This window comes from Excalfactoria chinensis, chromosome 19 (genome assembly GCF_039878825.1).
Source record: "Excalfactoria chinensis isolate bCotChi1 chromosome 19, bCotChi1.hap2, whole genome shotgun sequence".
Lineage (NCBI taxonomy): Eukaryota > Metazoa > Chordata > Aves > Galliformes > Phasianidae > Excalfactoria > Excalfactoria chinensis.
In genome coordinates this window covers 3,090,028-3,107,409 of record NC_092843.1, presented here as the reverse complement: position 1 = coordinate 3,107,409, position 17,382 = coordinate 3,090,028, and the positions used below count along the sequence as shown (strand labels likewise).

General features: G+C 45.5%; 1 protein-coding gene across 6 annotated transcripts in view; it reads right to left on the bottom strand.

The window, feature by feature from the left end:
* The window catches only part of CUX1 (cut like homeobox 1), a 204,864-nt gene that overhangs the window by 23,281 nt on the left and 164,201 nt on the right, over positions 1-17,382 (bottom strand). For 5 of the 6 annotated variants that reach the window (XM_072353955.1, XM_072353957.1, XM_072353958.1 and 2 more), the window contains 3 exons: positions 12,236-12,538; positions 7,817-8,005; positions 2,789-3,053 (listed from right to left, as the gene is read on the bottom strand). The exons of the other annotated variant lie outside the window; for it this stretch is intronic. In XM_072353955.1, coding sequence (XP_072210056.1) covers positions 2,789-3,053; positions 7,817-8,005; positions 12,236-12,538 — 757 coding nt within the window. The remainder of the gene's footprint in view (positions 1-2,788; positions 3,054-7,816; positions 8,006-12,235; positions 12,539-17,382) is intronic. 6 annotated transcript variants of the gene reach the window in all.

The following is a 17,382-nucleotide window of genomic DNA, read 5'->3' as shown; positions in this document are numbered from 1 at the left end:
TCAGGTGCTATTCATACCTGTAACCTCCCTGCGTGGACAGCGATACAGAACATGCTGCTTTCATGGCATTCCACAAGTCAGGAGAAGAAAGAATAAGAGCTTCCTGCCTGCACAGCTTTTAAAATACCTCAGCTCCAGCAAGACAGCAAATGATGACTGAATACCTGACCACAGCCCTATAGAACACAGCTTCAAAGTCCGTGGAATTCACACCCAATGCATTCCTTCTGGATTCTCATCTGGCTCCAGATTAACTTCGTATTAAATCCCTATGGTGCTGTCCTTGACAACAGCACATCCCTATTGGCATTCCTCAGTGTGACTCACAATATCAGAGATCACTGTGCCAGTATCCCCCTGTGAAGATGGACAGCAATTCCTACCTCCTACTCTCTTATACAGTTCCAAAGACAATGAAGCATCAGACTCCGATGCGTACTTACAGGGCTTCACTAATGCAAGTCTTCATTGAAGGTATGTTCTTATTTTTGCTGTTCACAGAGCTCTGCAGTTGGTACAGATGCAAAGCAAAAGTCTGGGACAAGTTTGCAAACGCAGCACAATCCCTTATACCTATTTATTTATATTCTGAGGTGAATTACTTCTTTGCCTACCGAGGACTTTTTTAAAAGCAAATAAATGCTACTGCTGGCTTCCCACCTGGTAGGCAAAAAGCCAGATTCTGTTGCAGCAGCCATCTCTGAAAAGCAAGCGTTGAGCTGAACCCCAAAGGAAGCATCACTGCAACCATGTTCCCAAGAGACAACAAGACTGATGTGTCCTAAGCTGTCCCTCCCTAGTGAAAGGTTCTTCAAGGAAAAACTAATGTTACAGAACAGAGAGATGGTCCGAGGTGTGGAACTGCTTCTGTATGAAGACTCTGCAGTGTGGAAAGGCAGCGGTTGGGGGAGGAGTACAAAGGAGAGAAATAAAATTGTGCAGCCCGAAGAAGATGAAAAGTCTCTCAATTAGTTGTAACACATGAGCTGCAGAACAGGAAGACTCTGATCCCTTAGGAGAACTCCTAATTGTATTTTTCAGTGATGTCCTGCAAATGTTTTAAGAGTACTTCATGCGTGAAAGCTAAGTTACTGTCTAAGGAATGGAACAGGCACACGCTTTGATTTTCAGCGCCGCTCCAAACAGTCTCAGCACCTCTTTTAAGTCCTACAGACTCAGCAGCAGCACATCTGGGAACAGGTCCAGCCCACTCAGCGCTGTGAGGCTCGTGCTGCCCACCAGCTCACAGCACCTTGCTTATGCATTTTTCTGTTGCATACAACTGTCAGCACCTAGTCTACGTCGATGCGCGGCTTGGTGTGGCCAAACACGCTGATCAATCATGACTTGTCACGCTTTCTCGCAGCACGCCTGAACAGGAGATCTGATGATAATGAGGAAGATGACACATGCCACCAGTGCTCCCGCACTCGTCTGCCTAAGTGAGAACAGCACATTTTGCTGTCAGGCCGAAGGGAACATATTTTCATAGGCATTCCTCCAACTTGTGTATAATTGCCTAGAAGTGGGAACTGGAATAGAGGCCTGTATTTGGAGAACTGAGCAGTGAAAGAGGCTGCATCTGTAGCAAATTCAAGTCAATGAAATTCAGTGTAAATACGATTACTGGCTGCTTATAATTTTTGAATTTTATATTGTTTACTATAAACATTATTTTCCTATTGTACATAATATTTCTGAGATATCTCATTAAACCGTGCTTCTTCTGCTTCAGCAACTTGCCTGTGAAAAGCTGAGAAGGGCTAAAGTGGAAAATACCCTTTAAATGTTAGCAGTTTTCTAAAAACAAACAAGTTTAGCAAGCCGCTGTTGGAATAATTAGGAACATTACTGGCTCCGAGTGAAGGAGCAGAATGGCATTAAATCTGGTGTCTTAACTGTACCTGTTTAATATTCATTAGAACAAATTTCTCGGAGAAAAGTCTGCTGAACTAATTAAGATTCCCAATCCTGAACACAGCTGAAAATATGTTTATTCAAATCCTTCTAATTCTTGCATGCCATTCCAGCATTGTTTCTTTTTATTGGTGTCTCTAGGCCAAAACCTACTTCAACTGTCCCAATGTCGAGAAGGTTCCCTTTAATAAGAGAACGGCACTGAACAGACCAACGTCAAATTCCATCTCAGTGGGACTCAATGATTTCATCATAATAATGAAATATATCTGTGATTTCAGGTTATCAGTTCTCTGTCCTTTGTGACTGCAAAGCTTCCAGCACACATCATGCCTATTTTCTGAGCTCACTGACCCAAGACATACAAGAAAACCTGTTTTTTGCTCCTATTCTGCAAAGATGTACAATGAAAGCACTGTAATTCTGGGGCCATCCAGTAGAGGACACTTCTAAGCAATCCCCACCAATGTATAACATGCACAACACACACCTATACGTAGATAGACGTGTGTCCGTGTGTATGCATATACAAGGAAAGAAGACCAGTCTTGCTTACTGCAGTGGGCTTTATAAATATTCAGCACAGCAGCAGACACCTCCAGATCAATGCCCATCCCAAAAGCAAGACTTCCTGTCTAAAAGCTCTGCTTACATCAGTATGTGAAGATTGCTCATCCTCAGGGATGACTTAAAATTAGGCTGGAGCATCGGCATTGCTGTTAGTCAGAACCTCCCCGCTGTCGAAACGGTTCACTTTGTACAAGCACTAAATGCTAGCAGAAGCAGACATGGCGTGCTGAAGGAAAGCAGCGCCCTGCCAGAGCAAATAAAATAAATCCTTTATGAGCGGGGCTCCTGGGAGATCTCCTACCTGTAATTGTGGAACCAGTTGATCACGGTGCTGGTTTTCAAGTTGAGCTGCGTAGCCAGTTCCTCAATGGTTTTTGGTGATGGGTATGGCTTTTGCTGGTAGGCTCGTTTCAGAGCTTCCTTCTCTTCTGGTGCCAGCACCACCCGGGGCTTCTTCAGCTGGTGCTGCGGCTGTGGGCTGGCGCCTTGGCTGTAGTCGATTCCAGTGGAGGAGGACTCACACGACTGACTGTCGCTCACGGAGCTGTGTCGCCGCTTCATGTAGGCTGAAAGAGAGGCACATGGGATCAGCCCCAGCTGAATACAAATGCAAAATCAATGAATATACAAGCTGCGGGATAAACGCGACGGTGACAGGCTGAGGCTGCACGGATGGGCTGTTCGGGGGGAACGGGAAGGAAGGGGCATCACCAGAGGGAAACAAATGTGGGGATGGTGAAAGATGCAGAAAAGAAAGAAAGAAGGGAAAGAAAAGACGGTAAATCAATAGGAAACCAGCCCGAGTTTTAAGCTTTTCCAGTGGATGTAGGACATGAGTAACAGCGGTCAGATAACAGGAGGTGCTTTAAGTTCACAGTTTCAGGGGTGGTGAAATTCCACATAAGCTCCTGATTGGGACAGTTACTAAGAGCCTAAATGGCTCTGGGTGTTAAACATGAGGGTCTCTCCATCAGCACAGTGGAAGCTGGGGGCAGCTGCAGCTACATCTCCAACACACGATGGCGCCCGGAGCCCGGGCATCCCAGCGAGGGGCTGCGCACCCACCCGGCGTTTGCTGCTTTCTCTTCCACATTTTTGCTAAAGCAGTGACAGGTTATGAAAGGAAAACAGCCCACAGCATCCTCCTTCCCTATACAAGGCTCTTTTAAAGATGCCTGTGCTTGTAATAACTCTCGTTGTGCTGCTGCATCTCCGGGGCTGTAAGACACCGCCAACTCCTCCCCAGCAGGGACTGAATTATCCTGAAAAACCCTGTAAGGAGAGTCCTAGCAAATGCTGTCACAGTCTTGATGGATTTACTCTGGGCAAAGGCAGGTGGGATTTACCGTACCTGGCAGCACCATGCACAAGCACTGCTAATGAGAGGGTTGAGAACTGCAAGTATAGATGAATCTTGTGAATAAAATGTTTAATGCTCTGTTAAATACCTTCTAGATACTTAAGAGTTGAGGTATTCGGGAGCTGCAATTTGATAACCTTGCCTATTCTGTTCCAGCTTACAGCAGCCTGACATCAATCAGGCAGGCAGTAAATCTCCAGTAGGCAGCAGCTCTGATTGGAGCCAGGGAGCAACGCAGGGCAGGTCACACCGGCCAGAAACCAAATCAGTCAAAATAAATAAATAAATAAAATAAAATAAAATAGAATTCTTTCCCTTCACAGCTCCGAGGATGCACAAAGAAGACAAATCCAATGCAGTCAAACCAACTGAAATGCTGAGAGCCTTTCACACGCATGCCAACCCTAAAGGCCTGGTGAGGTCTTTTGCCTCCAGTGGGTCCCACCATGCTGCCCTGCACGCAGAGCTGTGTCCAATGGGACCTTTTTACACAACACCTTACTTTTGTTGAAGCGAATTTGGAACGTGCTCTGTCACCTTTGGGGGTATCTGCACGGCCCTCAGTTTGTTCTTTCTTAATGTGACAGATTACCTGTGGATTGCATACTGTGTAAGATCGCTGATACGGAACAGAGCGTGAGCTGCTCGTGATCCATCACTCTGCCACGACGCAGTGCTGCGTGTGCTTAAAATAACTATATATAAAATAAGTTGGGTTCTCCTTTTTTATTATTATTAATTTTTCAACAAACTTCATTGAAAATCACCTATTTAAGCTGTTCCGCTCACTGTGAAGTGATTACAGGTAAATGCAATGCCTTCAACTTCAAAGACTCCCAGGTGTTCCTTCAAACTTGTACTGATATCCAAACCACATACAAGGTTCCCTTGTCTATGCTGACAACACAACCAAAAGAGCCTCCACCTCTTCAGCAGTGAGCAACAACTTAAAGGCGGCCGTGAGACAGAACAGACCCCGGTGTGGAAGATGTCAGAAGTGTGCAGGCTATCTCCAGCTGGAGGTGCTGGAATTTGGTCAGATGATGGCACGCTCTGCATCTCTCCCTGCCCTCCAAAGGATGGCATTTCTGGCAGCTCAGAGCTCCCAGGAAGGCTCCTAAAGACAGCACACAGCTGTGACAGCTCGGGAAGAAGGCCATGCCCTGCACCTACCGCTGTGTTTGTAACCTCACTAAAGGTGCAAAGACTTACTTGGGTTTCCTGTGTGAATGGAACTGATTTTACATATGTACGTATTTCAGAGAATCATAGAATGGCCTGGGTTGAAAAGGACCACAATGACCATCTAGTTTCAACCCTGCTGCCACAGGTAGGGTCACCAACCACCAGAGCAGGCTGCCCAGAGCCTCTAACATACAAACAAAGAACAGGAAGTCCCACTGTTAGGACATAAACGTATCTGGAGAACAACACACTATTAGAACAAACTTAGAATCACAGAATTATTAAGGTTGGAAAAGGCCTGTAAGATCAAGTCCAACCCCAACGCAGGCCATGATGCCCACTGACCATACCCCTCAGTGCCACATCTTGAACACCCCCATTGTCTTCCATTGGGCAAAAGGCACAACCTTGGTGCGAGGCCACATGCTGAACCTGTACTTGGGTTTTAGGCTTCAGCAGATTTCTCTGGATACTTTATAAAAGCTTTTCCTTTTTTTAGTTCTGATTTTAAACGTATGCGTTGCATGTAGCCAATATCAGGAGATCACTGAGCACATTTCCAGCTCAAACTGCAATCCAAACCGCAAACACACCTGATGTTTGGAGGTGTCTGATTTTTGAGTGCGACTGGTCTCCACTTCTCAGGAGACCAAAGGAAAAAAAAAACACACGCTTAATTTGGGCAAAGGTCTGGATGTGAATCTGAGACCAACCTGTCAAGGCCAGCTCCATCTGCTGAGTTTTACTACCTCTACCTTCCTCCTGCTGTTTGCATCCCAGCATCCCTGTGTTCCTATGGGCAGACTCCCCAGCATGCGCCCAGCTTCAGATGAGGCAGAGCTAGCGGCTGCCCACTGAGGTAAAACACAGCCCCCTTTTAATATAATTTTTATCTTATGCGGTATTGAACAAGATTATTAAAAAGTGAAATAATGGGGAAATAAAGGGAATTAAATTTTCTCCTGACAGCAGGTTTCAGTACTGTTCAGTGAGGAGTGTGACGTTACCAGCAGCACACACACACCGGGAGGTTGGAAGGAAGGGAATGAACTCCTCCTTGGCAGAAAACACAGTGCAGAGTCTCAGCCTAGTGAGCGTGACCCCCAGCTTCCTCCATCAGGTTACTTAATGTACATTGCAAAGCTCCAGAATCTCTTACAGGGGGCATTTATGGCATAAATGTCAGATGGGCAGAACACGAGGAAGAAAAAGAGAGATGTGCAGCTCAGCTTTATCATAATTATCAATCTAGTCTCCTAATACACTGTGGCAGGGAAATAATTGATAATAATGTTCTACTGGTAGTAGATGCAGTTGCATTGTTCTTTAATTGACATTAGCTTAAGGGGAAGTTAAATTCTTAATGTGGCTCTGGTGCAACTTGAAAGGTTACATCGCAGGATCCTTACCTGCAAGAAAGGAGTTAGCAGAAAATAAAGGGCTGAATTCACTGCAGAGCGCTCTGCGATGAGGCCAACACTGACACAGCTCAGGAGCTCAGCACAGAGACTCAGATGATTTATAGCCCTATCTCCATTCAGGTGCCATCTACACAGTGTACGTATTGCACAGCATTTGATAAGAACCCAGTTTAGAAAACAGCTTTGAAGGGATATTGACGGCATTGCCTTCAAATTATTTTTATTTTATTTTCCTGCATTAGGGCCGAAATCCTCTTTGAGGCTATAAAAATCCACCTCGTTGACAATTTGATCTCTGCTGTATTTCTGATGGAGCAAAAACCATCATGGCTCCCTCTGGTTTACAACTGGAAGTGGGAAACCCCTCTGGATTGTGCTCCTGGTGGCAGATGACACCCAGTTTGAGGTGGGATGCTGCCCTGCACGTACCACAAAGATCTGAAGCACATGGGGTCACTTCTTCCCAGAACCTCCTTCAATGTAATTTTTAACATAACCCCAAAGTTCTTGATCAAACGTGTGAATGGTTTCAGGACATCAGCCAGCAGCAGCGCTTTCAGCGCACACGATTAATGCTGTCTGAGCTAATATCATTAAGGGATACCTCGAGAGATGGATACGTCATTAATCAGTTAACTGCTGGTAATGGCAGCCTACGAGCCTCTCTTTTAAAACCACACGTATGCACAAAAACCAGGCTCTGAATAACTGCTGTTTTCTAGTAATGAATTTAAGATATACAGAGTAGGCTGAGATTAGCACAATACGCTCCTAGTAAGAGACCAAAGGAAGTTAATCTCACAGGTGCACACTCAGAACACAGCAGCTTCACACAAGTGTGTCTGAGCACAGTCACCTTCCCCATCCCTACAAGGGCGACAGATTGAACTATTCTCAAACAGCCTTTCATAAGTGCTGCATTTTCCTTTCCTCTTAGTGGCCATCCATGCAGGACTGGCAAGAAGCTCTCTCAGGAATCAAAGCATGGTTTTCAGCGCAACATCTGTGAGCAGCTGCAGTGCCATTAACTAACAACCCAAAGCCAGCTCCCCAACTCACATTTCTCATTTGCTAAGGCAAGTTATCAGTGATACACTAGGGCCTCGGTAATTAATCTATAGGAGAATACAGCAATGACTTCATGACAGCTGGTGAATATTTAGGGTTGCTGGGCTTTCCTGGTTTTTTTTTGTTTCTGAGATGTATCTGCTTGAGCTAGCATCAAATACAGGCAAGAAAAAGCTCTCTGAGCAACCTTCATCGTGCTGGATCGCTGTTGCCTCAATACTCTGTACAGAGAATTATACAGCACGGTCACCTCCGAAACAAAGGGAGCGTGACTCAGCATTCTGCTCCACGTTACCTTTTTTCTCCATCCGTTTCATATCCATCAGCTTCTCCACGTTGTTGGGATCGTTCAGCCACAGCTGCATGCGGACAAAGGGCTCCCGGCCCTTCAGACTCAGCTTGTGCCAGGGCTTGGGGCGAGCCAGCAGGTCTGAGACAGAGCCTTGTGTCAGCCCCAGGATTGTCTCCCCAAACAAACGCTGACCTGATAAGAAATGGAAAATGGCATGAATTAACCAAGAGAAAAGACAGACCGCATCTACCAGATCAGTCACCAATTATTCTTACTTCAAAACTGCTTGCAAACCCGAAAGAAGGACTGAGAAGCATAAAAGCTCTTCTCACCCACGAAAGGTGTAAATATTGAGCTTTAGTTTAATCCTTAAGATCTGGCCGTGACAAGGATGTGAACTCAACACCTGTGGGGATGAGGACCTCACAGTGGAAAGAGTGTGCAAAAAACCCCCAAAATTAACGAGATTAAAACTAAACCAAACTTTCAGCCCAGCTGGCAACCAGTGAGAGCAGCCAGGCTACTCAGCTCTTATGCAGGAGGAGCTGCAACAGCTTTGTTCCAGCAGGGCAAGCCGAACATTTCAAGCTATCAGTGAACCAAAACCAGTGCAGCACCCATTCAGCAACAGCCATCCAAATGCCCTCAAAGGCACGTCAATGTTCTCCGCGTTGTACTAGCTGTTGTGCTCTAACGGTGTTTTAGTGGCTGTGGATAATCACATTTTACAATATAACACTTTTTCCTGTTTCTATAGCTCCTAACAGTGCTTCTGGTTAATAATTACTTTTACTTCTTATAAACGTGATTGCCTAGCAGGGTAAAAACTACTAAATGGTTTTTCAGTGTGAGGCATTTGCAAGCACATTACGAACACCAGCTTTACGTGGTTAAGATCACACTTACTGAGGACTGTGGAAAACGCCTGTGCAGCACAAGCCCAGACAGCTGGTTTCCTAACAGCCTTCCCTTCAGCATTCTCCCTAAGCTCAGTTGCCCTAATATGCAACAGCTTTTGTTACAAGACAGAGCCTGGAGTCATCTGAGTCACTGCTGGGGATTTCTGATGGAAGCGAGGCCATCGTGGACTTGTTAACCCAAACATCTTCCTATCCCAATCACATTGAGGCCTTGAGCTCTGGTGTCTGATCAGTGCCCTCAGAACCCCTTACTCCAGCACAAAGCAGAAGGCTACCTCACTTGCCAACAGTGCCAGCATCAGCCATTGGGCAACCAATAGATCCTGAGGGACAGGTAAAGGATCAATGAAAATATCAGGTCCACAAAGCCTTCCATGTGCCTGACTCCATAATCTCCCTTCTGCTTTACATCCCCCCCAAGACTTCTGGCTTCAAGAGTTCTTTTACTTCACAGGCTAAGAGGGAAGGATGGAGCAGGCAGGAGCTGCAGCACATCCCATGTGGATGGATTGGGGCAAAGCTTTGGAAGGCAGCAGCTGGGATCACAAAAGGTGCAGAGGGGAGCAAGGAAGGGATTAGAAGTGTCTGCTCACACCTCCAGGACTAACCCTCAAAATGGATCTTACAGACAGAACAGAAACCAAAGATAAGGATGTAATTTCCTAACTGTTTTTCAACTCAACATCAGGAAAATCAGAAATGAAGCTGTAATTCAGGGCTAATTTTACATCTGCATTTCAGAGTTAATGTGCTCTCTCCCTTTACGTTAAAAAAAAAATAACCAGGAAGAACTCATCAATTTGCCTTTAAAACAGCTACTTTTGAGCCAAGACAGCTACTTTAAACACCTTTTAATCTGCCTCTGCAAATGACTTCCCTCTGGCATTCCCACGCTCCTTAAGCCCACACTCAGGCACCAGCACGGGCACTGCAACCCACGCAGAGCTGTGCAGTCAGTGGGACCTGATGTGGGTCACAGCAGCCCCCCAGGAGCGTAATGGCCACCTGGGACCCAGGCAGCTGCTGTGTTTGCTGTGCAGCCACCAGGAAGGAATACTGGGATATAAATGGGGCAGGAATGAGCGTCCCAGGAAAGGTACGAGCAATGATGCTGAAGGAAATGACCTTCAGATCATAGCGTAGAAATTAAGAGTCCAAGGGAGGACATAACGTTGCATCCTTTAGGTGCTAAGGAAGAAGCTCAACATGTTTGTGTCACTTACTGTATCCTAGGATACAGCAGAACAGCATAAAACACCTGAAAGACTCCTGAGCTAATGCAGACTGTGCTAGGAACCGTTCTCAGGAGGCAGCAGGTGTACCACACTCCATCTTCATCAGTGTTATTAATAACCTCAGTATTTTTAAGCACAGGCTTCCTAAACTCCTGTCAATTCTGTCTTTTTGCCTACTGCCTTTCCCACTGATGTAGCTCCTTATGGACCACAACCTCCTGCCATTTATGTCACTTTCAGGGCCAGTCCTGGACCTCTCTGCAACGTTCTGCAGCACAGTGGGCAGGGTGGTGATGGGCTGATGGTTGGACTTGGTGATCTTACAGGTCTCTTCCAACCTTAATGGTTCTCTCATCCTATGATTCCCAATACTGCAATCTTCCATCAGCTCACTGCATTCACTTCCCTCGCTATCAAAGCTGGATGTTGCCCGACAGGAAATCACTGATGATGTGATCTTGGGGCTGGGAGTACTACCAACATCCTGGTGTTAATCCCATCATTTGCTACAATGGTGACTGCTGCCTGCAGTGAATGCTTAAAAATCATGGGATGGGAGACCCACCGAACCCAAGTCTGGTTTGCTGAGCTACCCTGAATGGTTTCACACAACTGTGGTCTGTTGTGGCCGGTGGTGCTGGGACTGGGCCACCATCCATTGCTAAGACAGCCTGACAAGGCCCTGTGGCCTGAGACACAGAAAGCTGTGCACCAAGTCAATGTGGTGCAGCAGCATACTGAGGGCACAAAAGGAGACATTGAAACTGGTTCCACACCTAATGCAGAGTTTGGGGCACATTTCCTGGCTCTTCTGCTGCTTTTTAGGCTTGTCAGCCACACTGTAGGAAAACAAAAAATCATGGGAAATAAAAAAAGACTAAGTGAAAATGGCATCAAAGCAAACGTAAACAAAAATACTTTATCAAACCTCCCTGGCACACCAGAGCAGGCACAGAGCTCAGCAGTATTTTGCTCCAAAAGCAAAGGCTTCAGCCTGCAAACTCTTACCTGTGGCTCTGTCTGTATATATCTCCACTGAACAAGCCACCACAGCTGGCCTATCCCAGTGTGCTGAGCAGTAACTCTGCTGGGTTCAGTGGAACACACTCCCATGCAGGATATGCCCAGGATCAGGGCCTATTTTTTGTTTTTATTCCCCAATTACATTTAATGAGAATTTGCAACCTCCCCCACCCCCGTACAAATCTAAAAGAACAACGCCTTGTATTCACTGTCCAGCCAAAAAAAGGCTTCTTTATGTGCTAAAATAAAGGGGTTTTTAGTGATACAGACATCACGCTCAGATGATATGGATGTAATCCTTCTGACATAAACATCAGTAATCAAAACCTAAACTTATCTTTTAGGTTATACTTGTGAACAGTGGGAGATTGGCATCTCTGGAGAGTGATTCCTCTCCACCATCTCAGGGATCTCCCCTGAATCTCTCCATGCGGGTGGGATGGATGCAAGCTAAGCACTAATGCATGTGCAGGTAACACTGGTGCAACCTGCCTGCCTTCCAGCTGGGAATTTCAAAGGACTCCTACAAGTTTCCCTACGCCTTGTGAGGGAATCAATTGTTAAACAGGTACAAAGAACCAGGGATTCAGAGGCACTGTGGCAGTACTGAGCGTGGATTTCACATGCTCACCTGTTATTCCCTCTGACTATTCCAAATGTTGTCAGCCATATCAACATTACACTTAATTTGATACCCAAAACATCATCTGCAGCAAAAGCAGCCTTCACTTTGCATGTCTCAAAAGCACAACAACCGAATGACCCCATGTAGTTACCTAAAGATCCACATAAACCTCAACTGAGTCTGAATTTACCCTCCTAACTCTAAAACACACCACCTCCATGGGAAACACCTCTCTTTGCAATCAAACTGCCCTCCTCTGCTCCTCTTCTGCCTGCCCTGCTGGGTACTGAATGTACAAGCACAGGGAAATCTGCATTTCTCAAGGGGACACCTCACGTGCTTTGAGGTTTTGGTCCTCTCAACAGCCTGTATTTAGAACTGGTACTTGGCTGCTGAGCCAGAATCAGAGCTTAAGGACAGTGAGGGTAAGATAATATATTGTTAAATAGATGTGACAATCCAGAAGGATTTTTTTACTGGCTAAAAGAAATCTCTGAAGGATGAAAGCCAAGGCCAGAGTCAAAATCAAATGTGCTTGTCAACGTCTACTGAAATGCAGCTTAAAAACAACAGCACCAACATTTTATTTCAGTCAAGAAATGAGAATAAAGAGACTTACCAAGATTGTTGTCCGTTAGCACTTCCTTGACCCTTTTTGTAATGCCATACGTATCCAGCTCCGGGGACATAGCGACCAGCTCTTGGATGCTGAGCGCTGAATGGCCTGATAGCGGCAAAGGTGTTGTGGACTGGGATTCTGAAGGAGGAGGCTCGTTGGGTTCCTGGGCTTTGCCATCCTTACTGGTCTCTATAGAAGGACAGGGCTGCTGTACCAATTCTGTCAGGCTTTTTACCGATTCGCTGGAGCTCATGGGAGATTCAGGAGCAGGGCTGCAACTGGCCGAAGTCTTTGGAGTGCTTTCTGTAATTAAAAAACAGAAACAAGCCCCCACTTTAGCAGAATTGTAACGTTTTGACCACAGGATATTTAACTTTCCTCCTCGTTTATGTTCTACCTACTTTAAGAAATGCCTACGTACGCAAAACACTGTTTCTTACAACTTGGTTACTGAAAGGCCTCTTTTCCAAAAGAGAATTGTTTTCTTAGTTTATCTTCAATCACCTTTTCTCTCATATAAAAACAAGAATATACAAATAAAAACCAAGAGTACATGAAGTGCAATGGTTTGTATGGCTGCAAGGAATTCCCTCGGTTGGGAAACTTTCCAGCTTTGCTTTCACAACATTGCTGCCTAAGAACTCTTCATACACGATGATGGAGGTTTAATCTCTATGGCCTATAAGAAAATCACCTCTATGGGGTTGTGTTTGTGGGGGATTTCCTACACCTGACCCAGCTTCGTATCTTGAGAGCGTTACACGTGTCATATTGTTTCTTATCACTCACTTTTGCACCTCTCTTTGCCCAGGAATAACTTAACACAATTAAAATACAGTCTGCAATTATGTCGTATTAATTAATGTGTTTGAGAATCCAACATGAAGATAGCGAGTGGGTCGGGAGACAAGCAAATCTGTTATTTTGACACTTGGAAAGAAAGCCTTTTGAATCTGCTCATTTGCCAACAATGGTTTCTGCACAAAGTGCTGTTTTCCCTACGGAAGTTCACAATTATTTCTAGCACAGCACTCTCCATCATGCAGAGATGAGGCCAATCACACCCCAAATCCTATTCTTCACAACAGGACCGTGTTTTCTGAGCACTGCTCCGCTACAACGGCAGCCACAAGCTGATGGTTAACACCAGACGTCACCACTTCTCCTTGTTCACATCACTACCAAACCCTCGCAGCCTATCTGGGCTCAGGCTGTATGGGAAAGCACATCCTCAGCACTACAGGAAACACTGCCTAAGTTCAAGTAGGGTTCACTCAGCGCAGGGTTCACGGCACAGCCGTGCTGTTCAAGGCAACAGAAGCTTCCAGGACTCTGCGATTTAAGAGAGGTTCCCTGACACACTTACATAAAGTTGTCTCTCCAACACAGAGCTTTTACTTGGAGCTTTGTGAGAGATGCAAAACAGGCAGGCATAAAGGGAAAGCCAAGCGCATATAAATCTTTAAGGCAAGAGGGATCTTGCAAATCTTATTTCTTCTCTCTGTTCACCCCAGGTCATCATACAACTGAATATAAAACCCGGCAAATGTTATTTTTGTATCGAGAGCAGCAAAGGAATTGTACTGTAAATTTGCCCTGATTCACCCATGCGAGGGACCAATTTGGCAGATCATCCATCTTGTTCACTGTACACTGTCAGGGATGGCATGAATTCCCTACATGATAAACAGATTTCTTCTCAGGTCTGCGTCCTTTAACCCACAGCAAGGTCAAAATTATGGCTGCCTGGCTAATAAACAGCGTTGCCACTCGCTCAACTTCCCTCTAATTTTGTCCCTTGTGCCAGCTTACACAAATCTTACCGAGCAACCAGAGCAGCTGCAGATTTCCTATACAATTCCTCATCTGTGCGCTGCAAAACACACACATGCACGGAGAGCAGAAAGGATCCTAAATAACAAACCACCCCACAGCCGTGCAGGAGTCAGCAAAGCGTTCGGTGATGCCTCCTCCTCCCTCTCCTTCCCTGCCCAGCCTCATTATGTAAACAACAGAGGTAATCTCTGCCATCATCTATCACCGCAATGCTCGATGCTGCTCACATATTAGCTTATTTATTTTTTATATCACATATCAAGAGCTTGCTCGAATTTCGTTTTTAAGACCAATCTGCTGCTTATTTACTCAGAAAGGTAGGATTACGTGGCTCTAATTTTGGAAGGCAGCACAGATGACAAACTGTTGTTTTCCTCCCAACGTAGAGTGGTTCCAATGAGACATTATGTGCATGAGCCACAAATAACTCCAGATACGTTCCCCATTCCGCTTCTGGCGCTTTTCCATTATGGAGAAACATTTTAAATGTGATACAAATATTGGAGGAAAAAGGTCCATTATTTGGGAAAGTGAATTCGATAATCAAATAACTCAAACGTTTCCCATTCACCTATTAAAGAATTAAACAGACATTTGGAGCGCAAGCGATTGCCGACAGAACAAAGGAAGAACTGGATGTGTTCACTATTATGCATTAAACTGCCAATCTAAAGTCACTACAGTTGATACTGACAAGTGCCATTAAAGATTCAAAGGCCCCATAAATGCATTTAGGTGACACAAATCTTCTAAAGCTGCAAATACAACCAAGTCATGGAAGGCCAAAGCCACGTCCCTCTTAGGTTACTCATCTGGAATCCATTTTTGGGTACAGGGAAGTTAGGCATCACCAAGCCCCTCTTAAAAGCACATCTGTATGTGCCACCAAACAATAATCAGATGCAGATCAAGTATTGGGAGCTGACATCCAACATCAGAAACACTTGGCAAGAGTTGACTGGCCTCCATCCATAGCTAAAACAGAACTACTGGACACCAACACCAGGTGTGGGGTGCTGATGGGGAGCCTACAACTCTCTGAAGGCAAGTGTGTCTTTTAGGAAGAGAAACACTTGATTTAGTGTGGGGGAACCAGAGTGCATCAGTTGGGCAGACAGCACTGCTGGTAACACGTACAGTCCCTATTCTCATGTCAGGAAATTCTTCACTTTTGTGTTTTCCTACGACAGCCCTAGAGAGGGACACAGAATCTACAATGAAGATCAATGAATGAGTGGAAACAAGGTCAACATGATACAAACACCTCCTCATTTTGTCTTCCTTCTAAATACTACTTTCCAAATATAAAACTGCTTCTAGTATAACCATCATTCTGCAACAAAACCCAGCACCATATTACAGCTTGCACATCCCTCCATCTACCTCGTCCCTATCAGGAAACTGCACTCAACATAGTGTGTATGAGTTGGGTCTGTCTGAGCTCCTTGCAGAACTGGATGAGATCTGTAACAAACTGGCCTTGTCTTAATCACATCAATGCAGAAAAAATCTGTTGTGGTCTTGCACTGCTCGTGGCAATGAAGCCAAACCATGCTTTGATTCCATCTGTCCTCTCTATACCTTAATCAGTTTCTATCATGATGGTGTTTGGAAAACGTGAGACATCCTGAGATGGTCTCAGGTCATTCCCTATGGTGTTTATCCTAACTTTAACATTAGATTCTCCTGTTCTCTGATGACAAGATGTACCCTTCTCATATTAGGGTCTGATCTCCAGTAGCAGCTCCTGAATTGCCTGAACACTGTCTGTAAATGCTCTGGACTATGATTATCCCATTCTGGTGATGCACAGCAACTCTTCCACCTGCAACTTCTCCACCACAGCCTCTGCACAGAAGCAGCAGGACAGCCTGCACCCACAGCAAACATCCGTACAGAGCACCCTGTCCTTTGTCCGCCTGGGAACTGCTGCATTGCTAACATAAGCTTAGCTAATAGGCTTCAAAGTGACTCAGAGGAAACAAGGTACGGAGCACAGAGAAGTTGGGGAAGATCATGCGAAACGTGGAAGGCATTTAGGGACCTCTAAAAGGATTATGAAAAACACCGCACCTAAAGACAGCAGGCAGACAACAGCTGCCTTAGGTTTTGGGGAGAAGTGGATTGGAAAAGCAGATCCACTGTAATTTTCGGAGACAAATCTCTGTAGTTTATCTGATCCACTATTTAAATTTCAATACAGAGTCCTCTATCCGCAGCAATAATAACCTAAATTCCATTTAGTGTTCATTTGAGCAGTCAGGATAAAGTCATTTCTTATTATCTCCCCACTGTGTAAAAAACAGCTTGAAGGTAGGAAGTCAGCAAGCATTTTCACCAAAAAGTAATTATTGTAAGTGACATTTTTACTGCTGGCATGCCATAAGGCGAACTGCGCATTTGGAAGGACAAGTTGCTAAAACAAAATGACAGGGTACTCCGTGACATTCCGACAGGAACCCAAACATGATTTACCCAGTGCTCGCTTTGATGCACCGCTTCTCCCCGTGTCTGCAGCCCAGGCTCCAGGTCTGCGCCATCCAACGCCAAGTTGGACACACTCGAACAGCCCAGGAACAGCAGGAGTCGGCAACTTCTTGAAAGAGCATTTGAGACTTCAGGGCCCGCCTCCACCTACCCGTACAGATGAGTTAATGGGCAACAACAGCCCTGGCAGGACACCCGAGATCCCAGTATCTCATGCTGGGATGGGGTTAGGTTCTGTTCCCCTGTTTCCAGCCACTGAGCTGCCCTGTCAGTAGACTAAAAACTCGTTGTGTTTGTCAGCATCTGGAAATCCCAGGCAGAGCTTTTGCTCCCCATCTCCCACCTGATGGTAACCCCAACCTCTCCTTAAGCACCCAGCAGCTCTTCCCATTAACAGAGAGTGGGTTTGGTCTCCAATAGATCAGATCAGCATTTGTGGAGCAGCGCTGCAGTTCATCCCACTTCTGACTCATTAAACCAAAACAACCCTGAATGCTGAACTCTTCCTCACAGGTACCATTCTTGGTGGATTTCTTTTAAGTGCATCATTCCTGCCTATCCACAGTGCGCAAATTAATGCGGCTTATGAAAATACGATCCTCCCTGGTGTTATAAACTCCCCCAGCTATACGTAGGGAGCATGGAAAGCTCCCTCCAGCCTGCAGACAGAAAGACACCATGGATGTAGGTACATACAGCCATGCTGCAGCAAGTGCTTGCCACAGTTGCAGATTCCCAGTGTGACCCTGGGGACTTTGTTTGTTTCACAAATGTTTTAACTTGGGGGGGAAAATGTTATTTTGGGTTTCGGCTCGGGGAAGTTG